The sequence below is a fragment of the Thamnophis sirtalis genome, unplaced genomic scaffold (assembly GCF_051295495.1).
Source record: "Thamnophis sirtalis isolate CommonGarterSnake01/CBP01778 unplaced genomic scaffold, rThaSir2_p1.2 scaffold_2, whole genome shotgun sequence".
Taxonomy (NCBI): domain Eukaryota; kingdom Metazoa; phylum Chordata; class Lepidosauria; order Squamata; family Natricidae; genus Thamnophis; species Thamnophis sirtalis.
Window position 1 is genome coordinate 95050318 of NW_028261382.1, and position 17885 is coordinate 95068202.

At 45.0% G+C, this 17885-nt stretch overlaps 1 protein-coding gene across 2 annotated transcripts in view; it reads right to left on the minus strand.

Annotated features, from left to right (window-relative positions):
- Positions 1-4312: 4312 nt before the first annotated feature.
- UBASH3B (ubiquitin associated and SH3 domain containing B) overlaps positions 4313-17885 on the minus strand; it is a 63011-nt gene continuing 49438 nt past the window's right edge. Inside the window, exons 7-14 of one of the 2 annotated variants that reach the window (XM_087706410.1) lie at positions 17231-17366; positions 16995-17115; positions 14851-14973; positions 12846-12938; positions 11614-11758; positions 9873-9979; positions 7601-7710; positions 4313-4865 (exon numbers count right to left, since the gene is read on the minus strand). In XM_087706410.1, coding sequence (XP_087562536.1) covers positions 4728-4865; positions 7601-7710; positions 9873-9979; positions 11614-11758; positions 12846-12938; positions 14851-14973; positions 16995-17115; positions 17231-17366 — 973 coding nt within the window. In that variant the 3' untranslated portion in view covers positions 4313-4727. The remainder of the gene's footprint in view (positions 4866-7600; positions 7711-9872; positions 9980-11613; positions 11759-12845; positions 12939-14850; positions 14974-16994; positions 17116-17230; positions 17367-17885) is intronic. The other variant, XM_087706411.1, reaches the window with a different exon arrangement.

Consider the following 17885-nt stretch of genomic DNA (forward strand, 5'->3'; position numbering starts at 1 on the left):
GGGGGGGGGGGGAATCCCCCCAAAATGAACAAAATACAGCCTGTTTTTCACAAAAACTGGCCCGTTTTTTGTCAAAATTGCTGTGCATTGTTTTTAGGAGTGCTCCTGAAAGCTGGGGAGGGGGCAAAATTGAGCAAAAAATGGCCCATTTTTCACTCATTTCTGCCCTCTCCAGCCCCCAGGAGCTCTCTGGAAGCCTCCTAAAGGCAATGCACGGTCATTTCGGTGAAGGGGGCGGGGTTTCGGCAGGCAAAAAATGCTATATTCAGTGTATAAGATGCACCAAGATTTTCAGCCTCTTTTTTGAGGGAAAAAGATGCGTCTTATACTCCGAAAAATACGGTATGTAAGATGCAAATGGCATTATTGTTTATTTGAACCGGCCATGTGGCAGCTCTGTTCGGAGCCGGCTGGCCCTACCCTTTGGCAGAATTCAGGAAGGTGCCAAGCAAGGTTTGGAGGCGTAAGCTCTGTGCCCAGAGAACCGACGGGGTGCTACCTAAACTAGTCTTTGAGCCTTTTGAGGTGTAGTTGTGAAAGCGGTGGCGCTGGGACCCTATTGCGCCGGGGCCCTATCGCCACCGCGGTTGAAGAAAGATTCATCTTGGCAGTTGGGTTGACTTTGGTACGTGGGTTAAAAGGGAGCACCGTTTCGACTGTTACTTTAAGGTAGCGCAATATTTCGGGTGGAACCGACCCGATTGTTCTACCATCGAAGCCCCTCGTAGCACTAAGGAATATAGGTCGTCCTTGAACTTACAATCATTCATTTAGCAACTGTCGAGAGGACTGACAAAATGACTTAGAACTGGTCCTTGCCCCCCAGGGTCATATGATCAAAATTTGGGCGCTCGGCAACCTCAGTGTATATTTATGATGCTTGCAGCATCCTGGGGGTCATGCGGGAGCCATTCGCAACCTTCCCATGGTCTTCTGACAAGCAAAGTCAATGGAGGGGGAGTTGGATTTGCTTAATGACCATGTGATTCACTTAACAACCATAGGAAAAAGGTAAAATTGACCACGATTCACTTAACAACTGCGTCACTTAGCAACAGAGGATCTGGTCCCAGTTGTATTTGTAAGTTGAGGACTACTGGTAAGGTATGGACCATAGTTAACCAGGTTAGCGTTGGCGTAACTTATTTGTAAGAGGCTGTATCTGCTGGGGTCAACTTCATGTCTGGTGAAACTATCTTGAGATACTTATTTTCCCAACCAGACACACACACACACAAAACCCACAAACACAACACACAGACACACACACACAAAACCCTTCCTTGGAGTTTTTATACTGGCCTTGAGTCAGGGGTAAAAAGCTCTGTAGTCTGCTACTGGTTTGCTTCGTGAACCCATAGTAGAACAGCGAGGATGGGGAACAGGTGTGCCGCATGATATATATTCACTAGGAAGCAGGATTTCCTGCTTTCTAGCAAATATAAATCGTGCAGCACAGCCAATTGTCACACAGCTGATTGTCGGAACATTAAAAAAAATTAGCATTTTTTTTCACTAATGGTTTGGGCGAACCAGTAGCATTTTTTACAACTGGTTCGGGAGAACTGGCCCGAACTGGTAGCATTTCACTCCTTCCTTGAGTGTAGTTGAAGGGAAAAGCTGTCTCTTGAAGCAGCCTAAACCGGATGAAAAGTATCCCATTTTTTTCCAACCATTTGATAAACCAATTGTTTATCAATTCAACGTAGCATTTAATCATACCTTCAAATGGCACCCAGAAACAGGTACCTATATCTGAATCTTAGGGGACCCCCCCCCATTTCTATGAGTTCTGAACTCACATTTTCTGGGTCTATTTTTAATGATACAATCTCTCTTACATCACGTTGTTATTAAATAGATTTTTTTTCTAGTTCTGTTAGCAAAAGCTCCCCTCTTGAATTCCTGGTTCACAGCCAGAAACCAACAAGCACCATAATAGTTTAATCCCATGACTAGATCTATCCAGAACCAGATCTTGCATGCTTTGTAAGGCTTATCTAAGAGTTGTCTCAGTAGCAACCATCTGTAGTAGTTCTTCCTCTAGGATAATAGGACTCTTTCTCATAATGTCTAAGAGTCACAATTGGAAGCCCTTCTAAGATGGCTTCCCTCTTCCTCGGGATACGGCCGGCTCAGCCACAAAGGGAGAACTCTTTCAGTTGCTTGCTTGCCCAAAGCTGATTGCCCCCCCAAAACCAGTTAGGGCAAATATGCAAAAAGAATAAAACAAGACCCTTCAGATCTTTGCCAATCGTTGTAAGGGAACTTGTGAAGTTTGAAAAATCAATTTTCTGAAGCGTAAGGGAAGTGTGTGTGGGGGGGGAAATGGAGGGGGAAGGCTAATAAACATTTATAGAGTGATTGCCCTGCCGGCAATAACCCAATCGCTTAAAAGAGTAACTTAACAGTGACTTTTTGGAGAAATATTTATGGCGTGGGGGGGTGGGGGGGGCCCAGAAAAATGCATGGAAGAGCTGGCTCATGAGGTAAGGGCCATGAAACCCCACGTTCAAAACTGTTGAGTAACATCAAGAGGTGCTGATCATGGTTGAAATACCGTATTTTTGGGAGTATAAGACGCATCAAGGTTTTGAAGAAGCAATTTCTTTTTTAAAGTTTTTGCGCTCTGCAAACCAGCCCCAAAATGGCCGTGTTTTGCAAAAACGGGCCCATTTTTTTTTAAAAAAGGGCATGAATATCCTTTAGGAGGCTTATAGAGTGCTCCTGCGGGCTGGGGGAGGGGAGCAAAATTGAGCAAAAAATGGCCCGTTTTTCGCTCATTTCTGCCCTCCCAAGCCCCCAGGAGCACTCTGGAAGCCTCCTAAAATCTATGTATTTTGGTGAAGGGGTGGGGTTTTGGGAGGCAAAAAATGCTGTGTTCGGTGTATAAGATGCACCCAGATTTTCAGCCTCTTTTTTGAGGGAAAAAGGTGCGTCTTATACTCCAAAAAATATGGTATATCATTACGAATAAATTAAAGAGTTTCTCCAGTCTCTAACTAGACCAGGACTGTCAAAATCAAGGCCCGGGGAGGGGCGCATCCAATCCACAGGGCGTTTAGATCTGGCCTGCGGGCCTGACCAGTGAAAAAGGAGCAGACCACTGCCTCTGCCAGCGAAAAGGGAGGAGACCCTTTGCCAGTGAAAAGGGAGCTCAGGAGGGCCGCGTGCAGCCCTCCCGGGCTCTGTTTTGGGCTGCAACAGCCTCCTGCACTCCTTTGCCAGAGCTCAGGGAGGCTGTGCAGCAGAGGGTTGCAGGAGGCCTTCACGGCACAAAACAAGAGCCCGGGAGGGCTGCACGTGGGCTCCCCAAGTTCCATTTTCAATGGCAGTGGTCTGCAGGAGGTGTCGCAGTTGAAAAACGGAGCCCGGGAAGGTCTTTGTGGCCAAAAACGGAGCCTCGATAAGTGACATCGAGCTGGCCACGCCCATCCGGGCCACATCCACCCAGCTCTGCGAGGTCAAACACAACCCTGATGTGGCCCTCAATGAAATCGAGTTTGACACCCCTGTTTCACTTGAGGTTTTTCAGCATGGCGAGATAATGCAGCTAGTCCTTGACTTACCACCATGTGTCCAGTGGCCGTTCCCAGTTGTAACAGCATTGGAAAAAAGTGACCGATGACCATTTTCCACGGTTACGACCATTGCAGCATCCCGGTGATCAACATTCAGCCGCTTGGCAACGGATTCATATTTACGACCGTTGCAGTGTCCCGGGGTCACGCGATCCTCTTTTGCGACCTCCTGAACAAGCCGAGTCAGTGGTCAAGCCAGATTCACTTAACGACCGTGCTACTAACTTAGCCGTGGCAGGGATTCACTTAACAGTGGCAAGAAAGGTCGTAAAAGGAAGCCGAACTCGCTTAACGATTGTCTCGCTTAGTAACAGAACCTTTGGGCTCAGTCTTGGTCGTAAGTCAAAGATTACCTGGACATCTTTAGTGTGCAAACGAGATTTCCCTGGACAAAAATCTCTCTCCTTTTTTTTTTTGCATTCTGATTCCTTTTGTTCATTTCAAATATCAAATCATAAACCCCGTGCTGACAATGCTAGAAAAATTAGATATACTGTTAGGCAACCTTCTCTATTTTGACCTGAACTTTCCTTCCACAGAAAAATAATTTTCTTTCACAGACACATCCCTATAACGGGGATGAGATCTTGCTCGATATATCAAAAAACTAACATTAAACGAAACCCACAGTTTACGACTTTGTTGCTAACAATTATACAGAAGGCAGTGGAAACAATTTTTCCTTCCTAGACCTTAATTCCAATTTTTTTTAAAAAAATTCTGGAAATTATATATATATATATATATATATATATATACACGCATAAATACATACATAGAGATGTGCATTAAAACTCAATGGCTTACATCAGAGAGACCTATCTGCTGGACAGAAAGACCGAAGAGACGAAGAATGAAAATAAGTTGGAATAACGTTATATTTTTCCACAATCCAAGCAGATGCTATATTTGCTAATTCCCCCCCCCCCCCAAAGTGCCATTTGGTGGCAGATATGCTTAAATGTTATTTTTAAAGCCATTTCCAGGGCCAGGAGTAATTTTCTCCACCATCAATATTTTCTGTTTTTTTGTTTGTTTGTTTGTTTTATAAAAAAAAACTCTCAAGGAGGTGAGAGACGAGCTCCAGTTTTTAAGAAACTTTTTTTCCCCCCTGTCCTTCTGACTTTTCCCTCCCCACTTTTGGCCTTATTCTTGGAGCAGAGTTTCTCTCCAGTTAAATCCACCGGTTGGTCCGTGAGTGAGTGGCAGGATAGGTGGATCGGTCAGTTGCCAGAGTCCAGTGTCTTCAAGTTCTTCACAACAGCAGAAGCCCAGGTAGGGAATCTGAATCGAAAGAAAAGAAACATCAGCGAGAGATTCAACAGAATAAATTATTCTCCAAAGCACCAGAGGGCAGGACAAGGAAAAAAAAAATGGATGGAAACTGGTCAAAGAGAGAAGGAACCTGGAATTAAGGAGAAATTTCCTGATAGTGAGAACAATTAATCAGTGGAACAACTTGCCTCCAGAAGTTGTGAATGCTCCAACACTGGAAGTTCCTAGCAGTGAGGACACTTAACCAGTGGAACAGAAGTTGCCTTCAGAAGTTGTAGGTGCTCTCTCAATTTTTTATTCTTTTTTAACAATATATTTTGGAATGTTTTTGTTAAAGATTTATACCGTGTATGGGTTCTGGGAAGTTGGGGGAGGGAAGGCTGGGGGGGATGATGGGAGGGAGGGATGAATATTAGGCTTGACGAGGGGTGTTAGATTTTAATGTAATATGATTGCACATGTATACTGTCTTCTCTTATTTTTTCTTTAAAACTAAGATATGTTAAGTATATTGATATGGAAGCATAAATACCATCAACATAGAATGGAGTTTGCTCAGAAGCTGAAATACACCAAGTGAATGAGAGGCAGAGTGGGAAACAGAGGAGAGAAGAAAGATAGGAAGAGAGGGATAGGAGAGAGGGTAAGGGGGGAAGATGAGGAGGAGAAGGAGGAGCGGAATGAAGAGAGAGGAGAAGGAGAAAGGAAGGGGAAGTAGAGTAGGAAAGGATGGTGGAGGGAAGAAAGGAGGTAGGAGAGAGGTAGAAGAAAGGGGTGTATGGAGAGCAGAAGAGCTAATAATGGGTTTTTATCTTTGGGCGTTGATGACAAGAGGAACTGATGTAATTACTACTTAATACAATAGGATATTGGCTATGTAATAGTATACATGTGATTATATGTTATGAAAGTGGAAAATAAAAAAAGTATATTTAAAAAAAAAACAAATCCTCCCCCCCAATTAAAAAAAACAACTGACATAAAAATCACAGAAGTTGTAGATGCTCCATCACTGGAGGTTTTTAAGAGGAGACTGGACAGTCACTTGTCTGATATGGGATAGATTCTCCTGCTTGAGTAGAGGGCTGGGCTAGAAGATCTCCAAGGTTCCTCCCAACTCTATTCTATTCTATGTCAGGCTGATGCTTTATGAGTTGACATTTTAACTTATTCTATTCTAGCCAAGAAGTTGCATCTCTGTAACTTGATTTCAGTATTATTGGTCCAATGACATTATTTAGGTTGTGTTTGGAGAGGGGAGCAAATACCTTTCAGCCATGCGCTTCCTCTACACCAGTGGTAGTCAACCTGGTCCCTACCGCCCACTAGTGGGCGTTCCAGCTTTCATGGTGGGCGGTAGGGGTTTTGTTCCGATATTGAAGCACTTTCCTTTTTAAAATTGAATTGAATTTTATTATTTGTATGCCGCCCTTCTCCGGGAGGATTCAGGGCGGTGAACAATTCAAAAGGGGGGAAAAAGGGGAACATAGAACGAAATACAGATAATTAAAATAAGCAAGAGTCACGCAACCGTACAAGTCGAGAGGGGAGGGAACTCATCAACCCCAGGCCTGCCGGCAAAGCCAGGTTTTGACGGCTTTTCAGAAGGCCTGGAGAGAGGTGAGGGTCCGAATCCCTACGGGGAGTTTGTTCCAGAGGGGCGGAGCTGCCACAGAGAAGGCCCTCCCCCGGGTAGTAGCCAGATGGCATTGGCTAGTAGATGGAACCCGGAGGAGGCCAACCCTGTGTGATCTAATGGGTCTGTGGGAGGTAATTGGCAGCAGGCGGTCTCTCAAGTACCCAGATCCAATACCATGAAGGGCTTTATAAGTTACGACTAGCACCTTGAAGCGTATCCGGAGACTGATCGGTAACCAGTGCAGCTCGCGGAGGATAGGTGTAACGTGGGTGTACCGAGGTGCACCCATAATCGCTCGCGCGGCTGCGTTCTGGATGAGTTGAAGTCTCCGAATACTCTTCAATTGACTTCCCTACTTTATAAATCACCATTACTGTGGAACCGGTGGGCGGTTAGAAAATTTTACTACTAACAGAGATACAAAAGTGGGCGGTAGGCATAAAAAGGTTGACTACCCCTGCTCTACACAATTATAATTTTCTTTCAGGACCGCAGAAGCAACATAAAGAGCCAAGGTGGCGCAGTGGTTAAATGCAGCACTGCAGGCTACTGCTAGATCAGCAGTTCAGCGGTTCAAATCTCACCGGCTCAGGGTTGACTCAGCCTTCCATCCTTCCGAGGTGGGTAAAATGAGGACCCAGATTGTTGGGGGCAATATGCTGACTCTCTGTAAACCGCTTAGAGAGGGCTGAAAGCCCTATGAAGCGGTATATAAGTCTACTGCTATTGCTATTGCTATTGCTATGAAGCGGTATATAAGTCCACTGCTAAAATATGTATTGAAAATAGAAGTGCAAAAGAGAAGCGAATGCTGAAATAACCTTTTCGAAACGCTAAGTCTATCAGGCACAGTCTGGATTAATTGCTCTGCAAATGTGCATATCTGTGCCCAATTTCATGGGCACCGTCATGGGCTGTCCAAATGAGGTATGAGACAATCCTTTTTCCAGCAATCTTCCCTGCTCACATGGTTCTTGTGCTCAGACAATAAGCTTAGGGATCACGCCTGACTGAATAAAGCATGTTCGGACGCCTAAGAAGATTTTCATCTGGGCGCAAACAAAACCACATCTAAAGAGCTTTATCTTGTCAGCATGTCAGTCACCTTCCGGACCATCTGGATAAAATCCTTCGAATTCTGCGGCGACAGTCCTTGTAGCTGGCAAGTGCAGGCCTCCAGGGAGGATGCGTGTGCGACAATCAAGATGTTATTCCCTGCGGTTAAAAACAACAACAAAACAACAACAGGTAAACACAGAATCACATGGATTTAGGTTTCCCAGGGATGAGCTCTCCGGGACGCAAAAGCAAAGCTTTGACATGGGTTTGATGAAGCTGGTGGGTTTTCCAGTCCAAAGCAGCTCCAAGAGGCTGCCTTTTTGAAATGAAGATAGTGAGAAGTTTAGAAAGTAGAAAACATAGACACCGGTGTTTTTGTCGACTTATAATCAATTTCTTTCTATCCTGCTTTCCCACAATCTCTGGTGGGATTTCCTTTCTCTCCTTCCTTTATTCAACATAACTATTTCCATAAGTTGCCTTTCCAACCCAATGCATTGCAAGCCAACCCAACCCAACCCAATGCAACTCAACCCAACCCAACACAATGCAACTCAACCCAACCCAACACAATGCAACTCAACCCAACCCAACACAATGCAACTCAACCCAACACAATGCAACCCAACCCAACACAATGCAACTCAACCCAACCCAACACAATGCAACCCAACCCAACCCAACCCAATCCAACTCAACTCAACCCATCCCAACTCAACCCAATGCAACTCAACCCAACACAATGCAACTCAACCCATCCCAACCCAATGCAATACAACCCAACCCAACACAATGCAACTCAACCCATCCCAACTCAACCCAATGCAACACACTACACACAGAAACTGGTTTTTTATCTACTTATAATCAATTTCTTCCTATCTTGCTTTCCCACAGTCTCTGGAGGAATTTCCTTTCTCTTCTTCCTTTATTCAACATAACCCCCCCAACCCAACCCAACCCAATGCAACCCAACCCAACTCAAAGCAATGCAATCCAATGCAAGACAACCTAACTCAACTCAACCCAACCCAACCCAACTCAATGTGGAGGTAAGCTTCGAAACATTTCAAAAGGGGAAGAAAACAGCTATCTAGTCACTAGTTGGATGAATTCCTTTGGCCAAAGTTAAATGAGCTTAAATCAAGAGCCACATAGACTTTGGGAGGAGATTAAACCACAATACATTCTGGTGCCATCTTTCCCCAAGAGTCTCTCTCTTTACATGGGACGGGCCTTCTTATTTTTTCTTCTTAATTTTGTATGTAACAGAGTAGAGAGGTTTGCTGTTTGCAACTTCTTTAAAAAAGAGAGAAAGCCTATTTACAATGTTCATGAGCTTCCTATCGTAAAACAAGATTGTGGTTTTCTCTTCTGCCTTGTCTTTACAATTGCATCCTACTGTATCTTGTAAGGTAAAGGTAAAGCTTATCCTCGCACATATGTGCTAGTCGCTCATGACTCTAGGGGGCGATGCTCATCTCCATTTCAAAGAGCCAGCGCTGTCCAAAGACGTCTCTGTGGTCATGTGGCCGGCATGACTCAACACCAAAGGCGCATGGAATGCTGTTACCTTCCCACCAAAGGTGGTTCCTATTTTTCTACTTGCATTTTTTACGTGCTTTCGAACTGCTAGGTTGGCAGAAGCTGGGACAAGTCACGGGAGCTCACTCCGTTACGCAGCGCTAGGGATTCGAACCGCTGAACTGCCGACCTTTCTGATCGACAAGCTCAGCGTCTTAGCCACTGAGCCACCGTGTCCCTCCACTGCGTCATGAGTTTCCTATCGTAAACCAGGACGATGGTCTCCCCTTCTCCCTTGTCTTTACAATCCTATCCTACTGCATCTTGAGTGGCAGTGTTACAGACACAGGTAGTCCTCGACTTATGACCACAATTGAGCCCCACAATTTCGGTTGCTAAGTGAAGACACTTGTTAAGTAAGTTCTGCCCCGTTTTATGACCTCGCTTGCCCTGGTTGTTCAGTGAATCACTGCAGGGGTTAAATTAGTAACACAATTGTTAAGCAAATCTGGCTTCCCCATTGACTTTGCTGGTTAGATGGTCGCAAAAGGGGATCACGTAACTCTGGGACACTGCGACCATCATAAATAAGATTCCATTGTCAAGCATCTGAATTTTGACCGTGTGGCCGTGGGGATGCTGGAACGGTTGTTAAGTGTGAAAAGTGGTTGTAAGTCGCTTTTTTCAGTACCATTATAAACGGTCATTAAATGAAGCGTTGCTAAGTGAAGGACTGCCTGTATCTCTTAATCTAATGTTACTGTTCTCCACTTCACCAAAGGAATTATACTTGCCTTTAGCTTTGCATTCACTTAGAATTTCCTTGGTGACCTGGAAACTTCGGCTGATGTAGGTCTCATAGGATTCCGAAATTCCTAATTTGTTCACGGCTAAATGAGGTCTGTGGAGGTAAAGAATAAGAATAAAAGAATCAGAAAGCAAAAAATCCAAGTAATTAATTAATTGTAATTTGTAATTTAATGAGTTTATATGCCGCCCAATCCCGGAGGACTCCGGGCGGCTTACAAATACAAGATAAAAATAAAATGACAAATAGGGGAAAGAACAAAACAATTTAAAAACACAACATACATTAGGGTTAAACTGGGGGTTGGACCTGATTTAAAAATCAGCAACCCCAGGCTTGTCAAAACAGCCAGGTTTTGGTGGCTTTTTGGAAGGCCACGAGAGTGGGAAGGGTCCAGATTTCTGTTGGTAACTCGTTCCACAAGTATTATAAGAAGGAAAAGCTCAGCTGCCAGGGGTGAAATGCTACCGGTTCGGACCAGTTTGCCGGAACGGGTAGTAAAAATGCTATCGGTTCACTCGAACCGGTAGCATAAAATATACTAAAAATGCTTTTCCCACAATCAGCCGTGATACCTGATTTATATTAACTAGAAAGCAGGATTTCCTACTTTCTCAATTGGTAATTTAAATCGCGGGGCACAGCGGAATCCCCCCCTTCGCTGTTTGCTTACCTTTGCAGGCTCACTGAGTAGCAGGCTTCGCCCACCTGCCCGAATGCCATCCCATCCTTTTTTGACCCTCTGCGTATGCGTGTGGGGTCCTGCGTGGAGGTGGCATGTCCAACCAAGCGAGATTGTGCTCAAACGCGAGCACGCTCTCTCTCACATTGCTACTGAACCGGTAGTAACAGTAAGTTGATTTCACCCCTGTCGACTACGATTTTCTGTCTTCTCTTTTGGGGTTCTTTTTTCTTATTATTTTGCACTCTATTAACCTCCCAGAATTGGGTTTGTGAGATGGGCCGATGCATGAATCAATCAAAATAAATAAATAAATGCAAACAGATAAGAGAATACTGGAATTGGAAGGGACCTTGGAGGTCTTCTAGTCCAAACCCCTCCTTAGGCAGGAAACCAGAGGTGGGTTCCTGCCAGTTCGCACCAGTTCGGTAGAACCGGTTCGTCAAATCTACCGAACCGGTTAGAAGAGGTTCCACCAGTGGACCCGGAAAGCAGGCCACACCTACAGAAGAGGTTCCAAATTTTTTTTGAAACCCACCACTGACACACACACACACACACACACACACACACAGACTCACACAGAGAGAGAAAGAGAAAGAAAGGAAGAAATAAATAAATAAATAAAAAATAAAGAAACTGAGAGAGAGATGAAAGAAAAAAAGGAAAAAGGGACAGAGAGGCAAAAGGAAGGAAAGAGAAAGAGAGAGAGAGCGAGAGAAAGAAAACACATGGCCGGCAAGCCACTCCCACCAGGTCACATGGCCGGCAAGCCACTCCCACAAAGGAGGCCACACCCACAGAGTAGGTTCGAAAGTTTTTTGAAACCCACCACTGCAGGAAACCCTATATAATTTCAGACAAATGGTTGTCCAATCTCTTCTTGAAAACCTCCAGTGTTGGAGCATTCACAACTTCTGGAGGCAAGTCGTTCCACTGGTTAATTGCTCTAACTGTAAGTTGATTTTCTCCTTGATTAGTTTCCTGACTAGTCCTTCTTTTCATTAAACCAGGCAGACCCAATTCCTACAACTTTTGCTCCTACCTGTATGTTGTATCGACACTCAAACTGGCTGCAGCTAAATCAGGCGGTGGGATCCAGGCTGGCAGAGAATTCCCTGATACCCATTTGGTCCATTCGAACAACCCTGGCTCGACTCGAATCTTCAGGTTATTTTCTTGTTGCAAGCCTATTGAAAAAAGAAAGGAAGGAAGGATAGAAAGGGAGAGAGGGGAAGGAAGGAAAGAAAAAGAAAAGAAGAAAAAGGGAAGGAAGGAAAGAGGGAAAGGATGGAAATAAATAGAGGAAGGAAGGGTGGGAGGAAAGAAAGGGAAGGAAGGAAATAAATAAAAAGAAAAAAGAAAGTAAAGGAAGAAAGAGGAAGAGGAAAAAAAGAAAAGGGAAGGAAGGAAATAAAGGATGAAAAGGAAGGAAGAAGAAAAAGAAAGGAAGGATAGAAAGGGGGGGAAGGGAAGGAGGAAAGAAAGAGGGAAGGAGGGAAAGAAAGAAAGAAAGGGAAGGAAGGAAAGGGGGAAAGGATGGAAAGAAAGAGAGAGGGAGGAAAAAAGGAAGGAAAGAAAGAAAGAAAAAGAAAAGAAAAAAGAGGGAAGGAAGGAAAGAGGGAAAGGACAGAAAGAAATAGAGGAAGGAAGGGTGGGAGGAAAGAAAGGGAAGGAAGGAAAGAAAAAGAAAAAAGAAAGGAAAGGAAGGAAGAGGAAGAAAAAGAAAAGGGAAGGAAGGAAATAAAGGATGAAAAGAAGGAAGGAAGAAGAAAAAGAAAGGAAGGATTGAAAGGGAGGGAGGGGAGGGAGGAAAGAAAGAGGTTAAGGAAGGAAAGAAAGAAAGAAAGGGAAGAAAGGAAAGAGGGAAAGGATGGAAAAAAGGGAGGGAGGGATGAAAGAAAAGGAAGGAAAGAAAGAAAAGAAAGAGGAAAAGAAGGAAAGAAAGAAATGATGAAAAGAAAGAAGGAAGCAAGGAAGCAAGCAAGGAAGGAAGTGGCATAATATAAAAAAATGCATTGGTGGCTAACGCTTCATAATAACACATGCCATTTTCAAACGTTTGTGTTTCCGATGAACAAATTTGGTCTCTTGGCTCTTGGCTGTTTTTATCAGCCGCATGTTACTTGTGCATAAGTCACAATTCTGGCTGGATTAAACCTCCAGGCAGCAGAATTTTACAGAAACGTAGGAACAAGCGCCCCATTTCATCCCTAGGATGGACTCGGCCACGGGTGGCCCTCGGGGGAACCAACATCAACCCACCCAGCGACTTACCTTTCAGGATATGGTGTGCGGTCTGCACACAGCGCAGCGACGGAGAACAATAGATGTGGTGGATGACTGTGTTGCTCTCAAGAAGAGCCTCGCCTGTATGGAGACAGTGGGGTTCAAAATAAAGGCCACAGCAGGGTCGGCAGCACCCCGAGGGCCAAATTGGCTTTTTCAAGCTAGGAAAATTGTGACTTTCCAACAGGGGTGAAATGCTCTGAAGTCTGCGACCGGTTCGCTCCTCACGTGATTAAGAAGCCTTTCCTGAGTCTGCGAAGGTAAGTAGAACAGCGAGGGGGGTGGGAACAGCTATCCCGCACGATTTAGATTCGCTAGAAAGCAGGATTTCCTGCTTTCCAGCGAATATAAATTGTGCGGCACAGCTGATCGTTGGAACTACCGGTTCGCCCGAATCAGTAGTAAAAAAAAATGTTTAACAAAAGTTTTTAAAAGTTCCGGTGATCAGCTGTGTGGCAATCAGCTGTGCCGTGCGATTTCTAGCAGATCATTCCCCCATTTTTTGCATTTTTGGGAGAAAAGCAATTAAAACTGTAGCCTGCAAGGCAGTAACTACATTCAGCCTCTAGATGGCAGTCGTGCTGCAAAAAAACAATGTTCCCATCCAACGTGTATTCTTTTTTTTGGAAGCTTAGTTTAAGAGGTGATTTTGAGTGCGGTTATCACATTGTCAGTCTGGAAAATGCGAGACGTGCAGTAGGGCATTGCCGAGTTTCATTTTCAAGGACTCCTGGGGAGGCGGGGGGGGGGCAGAGGTTGGAGATTATTCTGCTGGTGACGTTGTTTGATCCCGGTGACACAGTTGGCGTCATTGGCACGAATGTGGTCAGTGGAAAAGCTGCAGCCAAACTGGGCCAGTGGCAAGCGAGGCGCCCACGGGGTGGGGTGGGAAATGGAGGCTTTGCTGTGGTTTTGCCAAGGGGAGGCCAACAGGCACAGGAGCATTAGAGAATGGCTCACTGGTGAGTGTGCTAGTGCCTTTACAGGTGTACAACCAGCATGGCTGTCTAAGGAATTCTGGCAGTCGAAATTCTGAAAGTTGTTACCGTGTTTCCCTAAAAATAAGACAGGGTCTTATTTTCTTTTGACTCCCCCCCCCCCCGAAATAAGCGCTTGGCCTTATTTTCAGGGAGGAGGTCGTATTATTTTTGAGGTGCAGGAGACGGCGAACTCATGGCTGCTGCTGTGTTGCACATGTGCTCAAAAGCCCGATTGGGCTTATTATACTGGGGGTGTGTGTGTGTCTTATTTTCAGGGAAACGGGGTAAGACTTGTAGCCCTCAGTCTTTCTGGCTTTGCAGAGTGGTGGGAGAGGAAATAGTTCCGTGCGAGCGGCAGGGGTGTGTGCTTCCACGCGCAGCTCTGCTTGCAGCACTCACACAAATGGAGCTTCATATGGGTCTGCGAGTGCCCGTCACTCAAACAAATGGAGCTGCGTGTGCAGGCTCGCCTGCTCCTTGTGTGGCCCAGTTCCAAACAGCCCAGGGTTGGGGATCTCTGCTTTAGACCGGAGAGGGTGTCAAACTCAATTTCATTGAGGGCCGCATCAGGGCTGTGGGTGACCTCAGGGCACCGAGCAAGCATGGCTTACTGGGTGGGTGTGGATGACGGTGGGCGTGGCCAGCTTCATGCCACTTACTGGGCATGGCCGACTGGGTGGGCGTGGCCAGCTTCATGCCACTTACTGGGCATGGCCGACTGGGTGGGCGTGGCCAGCTTGATGCCACTCACTTGACATGGCTGACTGGGTGGGCATGGCTGACTTGGCCCCACTCCCCAAACTGCTGGCCTGTTTCCTCATCACACTGAGTAGGCCAGGCTGAAGCGACATGGGCAGGCCCCTTACATTTTCCAGGATGGCCCTCGTCGGCCACATCCGGCCCGCAGGCCTTGTGTTTGACACCCCTGCTTTCGACAAAGAGCTTGCAAAGGCAAAGATACACCTTTTCAACGTGCCCCTTCCCGCCCCAAACCCCTGAGCAGGCAAACTCACCCACAAGCCGGGCTTGCGTGCATCCCAACACCGTGATGGGAGCATCCTTTTCATACTCCCTGAAGCCACCGCTCCGTTGAGGCAAGTTGTGAGGCATGTTCAGATTTGTGCGGATGTATCTTCCTGTTGGGAGACACGGAACAGTGCCGGATAAGGAGATTCCTCAAGGACGCATGGCTGACGTCAAGATAAAAGTCAAGCTCAACTCCTGGTAGCATCTGTGAAGCTTTCTTGGCGCTATTAGAGAAAGGATTTGCCCCAATCGAGTTCTGGGGGACGGAGTGGTGGTGGGATTGACCTCGAGTGTCCACAGCTGGAGAGGTTGATGGCCTCTCCTTCCAAAATATAATCTGCTTTGATCTTGGTGTTCTTTTGAGACCAGCCAAGGTTGGCCAGGAGTTGCCACCTCTTGTACATTAATGGGATGGCCTGGCAATTTTGAGATTGGTATCCGTGGTTTTTTAAGGTGACACTATGGAATGTTCATGGGAATGATTTAGAAGTGAATTGGCTTTGTCTTCTTCTAGGCTGCCTTTTTTAATTTAAAAATCTAGCCTAGTGCCTTAGAATTTCCTGGTATTCTCTTACCCTAATACAAATCAAGCTAAGATAAGATCTGTCTGTCTATCATCTGTCTGTCTGTCCATCCATCCATCCATCTATCATCTTCATCATCATCTATCTATCTCTATGTATCATCTCTCTCTCTCTCTCTCTTTCTCACTTGCTCGCTCACTCATTTGCTAGCTATCACCTAGCTATCATCTATCATCCATCCATCCATCCATCCATTATCAATGTCTTCATCATCATCTTTCTACCTATGTATTATCCCTCTCCCTCCCTCTTTCCCTATCTCTCTCTCTCTCTCTCTCTCTCTCTCTCTCTCTCTCTCTATCTATCTATCTATCTATCTATCTACTATCATCTATCATCTATCTATCATCTGTCTGTCTGTCTGTGTCTGTCTCTCTCTATATACCATCTATCTGTCTGTTTGTCTGTCTCTGTCTATCTATCTATCATCTATCTATTTATCTATCATCTATATCATCTATCTATCTATCTATCTATCTATCTATCTATAACTATCAACTATCATCTATCATCTATCTATCATCTGTCTGTCTGTCTGTCTCTCTATATATACCATCTATCTGTCTGTCTGTTTGTCTGTCTCTGTCTATCTATCTATCTATCTATCTATCTATCTATCTATCTATCTATCTATTTGTCTGTCTGTCTGTCTGTCTGTCTACATCATCTATCATCTGTCTGTCTGTCTGTCTGTCTGTCTGTCTGTCTCTATCTATCTATCTATCTATCTATCTATCTATCTATCTATCTATCTTCCATCCATCCATCCATCCATCCATCCATCCTAGAACAACAATCAAGCAAGAAACAATAACCCAATCAAGGAACTACCAGTTCTAACAAACAAGCTAACAAATAAACAACAGCCCAATGAGCCGTTAAGAACATCTCACCAACACTGATAGCGTAAGGCAGGGTATATAAACAGAGAGCAGACCCCACCCCCTTCCCACAGTGACGATGTTACCCAATTAGGTAATGAAATGTCTAAAGGATCCCACGGCAGCTGTCTGTCTGTCTAGGAAGTTCCAGAATCTCAGAAATCGCCATACGTTCTCTTCCTTCTCATTCGTCCTCTGTTTTTGCTCTGACCTACTTCCCATCCTCTTCTAAATCAGGTGAAACCTCATTAAAGGTGAAGATGAAGGTTCCCCTCACACATGTGCTAGTCATTCCTGACTCTAGGGGGCGGTGCTCATCTCTGTTTCAAACTTGAAGAGCCAGCGCTGTCCGAAGACGTCTCTATGGTCATGTGGCCGGCATGATTCAACGCCGAAGGTGCATGGAACGCTGTTATCTTCCCACCATTTACTTGCTTTCGAACTGCTAGGTTGGCAGAAGCTGGGACGAGTAACAGGAGCTCACTCCATTACGTGGCACTTGGGATTCGAACCGCCAAACTGCCAACCTTTCTGATCGACAAGTTCAACGTCTTAGTCCCTGTTTTCCCATTACAGTAATCCCCATTACTGAACTCAAAATTGGCTGCCTGTAAACATAGAAGAATGAACAGGTTTCCTGACGGAACGGAATGGAGAGAGACTCACCTTTGGTATCAAAACATTGCGAGAGCCAGTATTTTCCAAACACGACATCCATTCTTTCTCCATGACGACAGACAAAAAGGCATCTTTTCTGGGGTCCAGGTGTGTTGGAGATCCGTAAGGGCTGACCACAAGAAGAAAGTAGGACTTAAAAACGACCTTGGCTTGACTTCTCCCCGCCCAGCAGTCAAAACTGGGAGGCAGGCAGAGGGAGACTCACAAGTGTGAACTTTCCTTACCTGCATACTCTGACAGAAAATTGTGAGAGGCCCTGTTTCCCCTGGCCCTTGATCCTCCTGGGATCGTCGATCCATCACCCCATCAGCGAACATCACGAGAGACGAGGAAATAGTGGCATTCATAATAGAATATGACCTAGACCCAATGCAGAAAACAAACTCACAGGTTCATCTTGATCTCCCATCAATATGTATCTACTCACAAGTTCCTCTTCACTGCCTATCAACATGTTTCTATCCAAAAAGGTTTATTTTGATCGTCTACCAAGGTAGGTCTACCCAGCAATTTCACAGACCCATCAAGAAAACTTCTATAACTATAACTACTGATTTTACGGTTATAGAAACTTGATTCTGCATTTAATAACGGCAGCAAGACTGCTGGTGGCGCAATACTGGAAGAAGGAAGATTTGCCTACTATTCAAGAATGGACGATAAAAGTAACAAACTTAGCAGAGATGGCTAAAATATCAGCATATCTCAAGGACCATTCCAATGAGAGAGATAAATTGGAGTGGAGAAGATGGATTGACTATATTCAAAATAAATACGGGACTAAGAAACTCCAGATAGTTTTTGAATGAAAAAGCGAGGAATGATACAATCGGTTTAGAGTTAGCCTAACAAAAGAGGAGTTAAAGCTCAAATGAAATA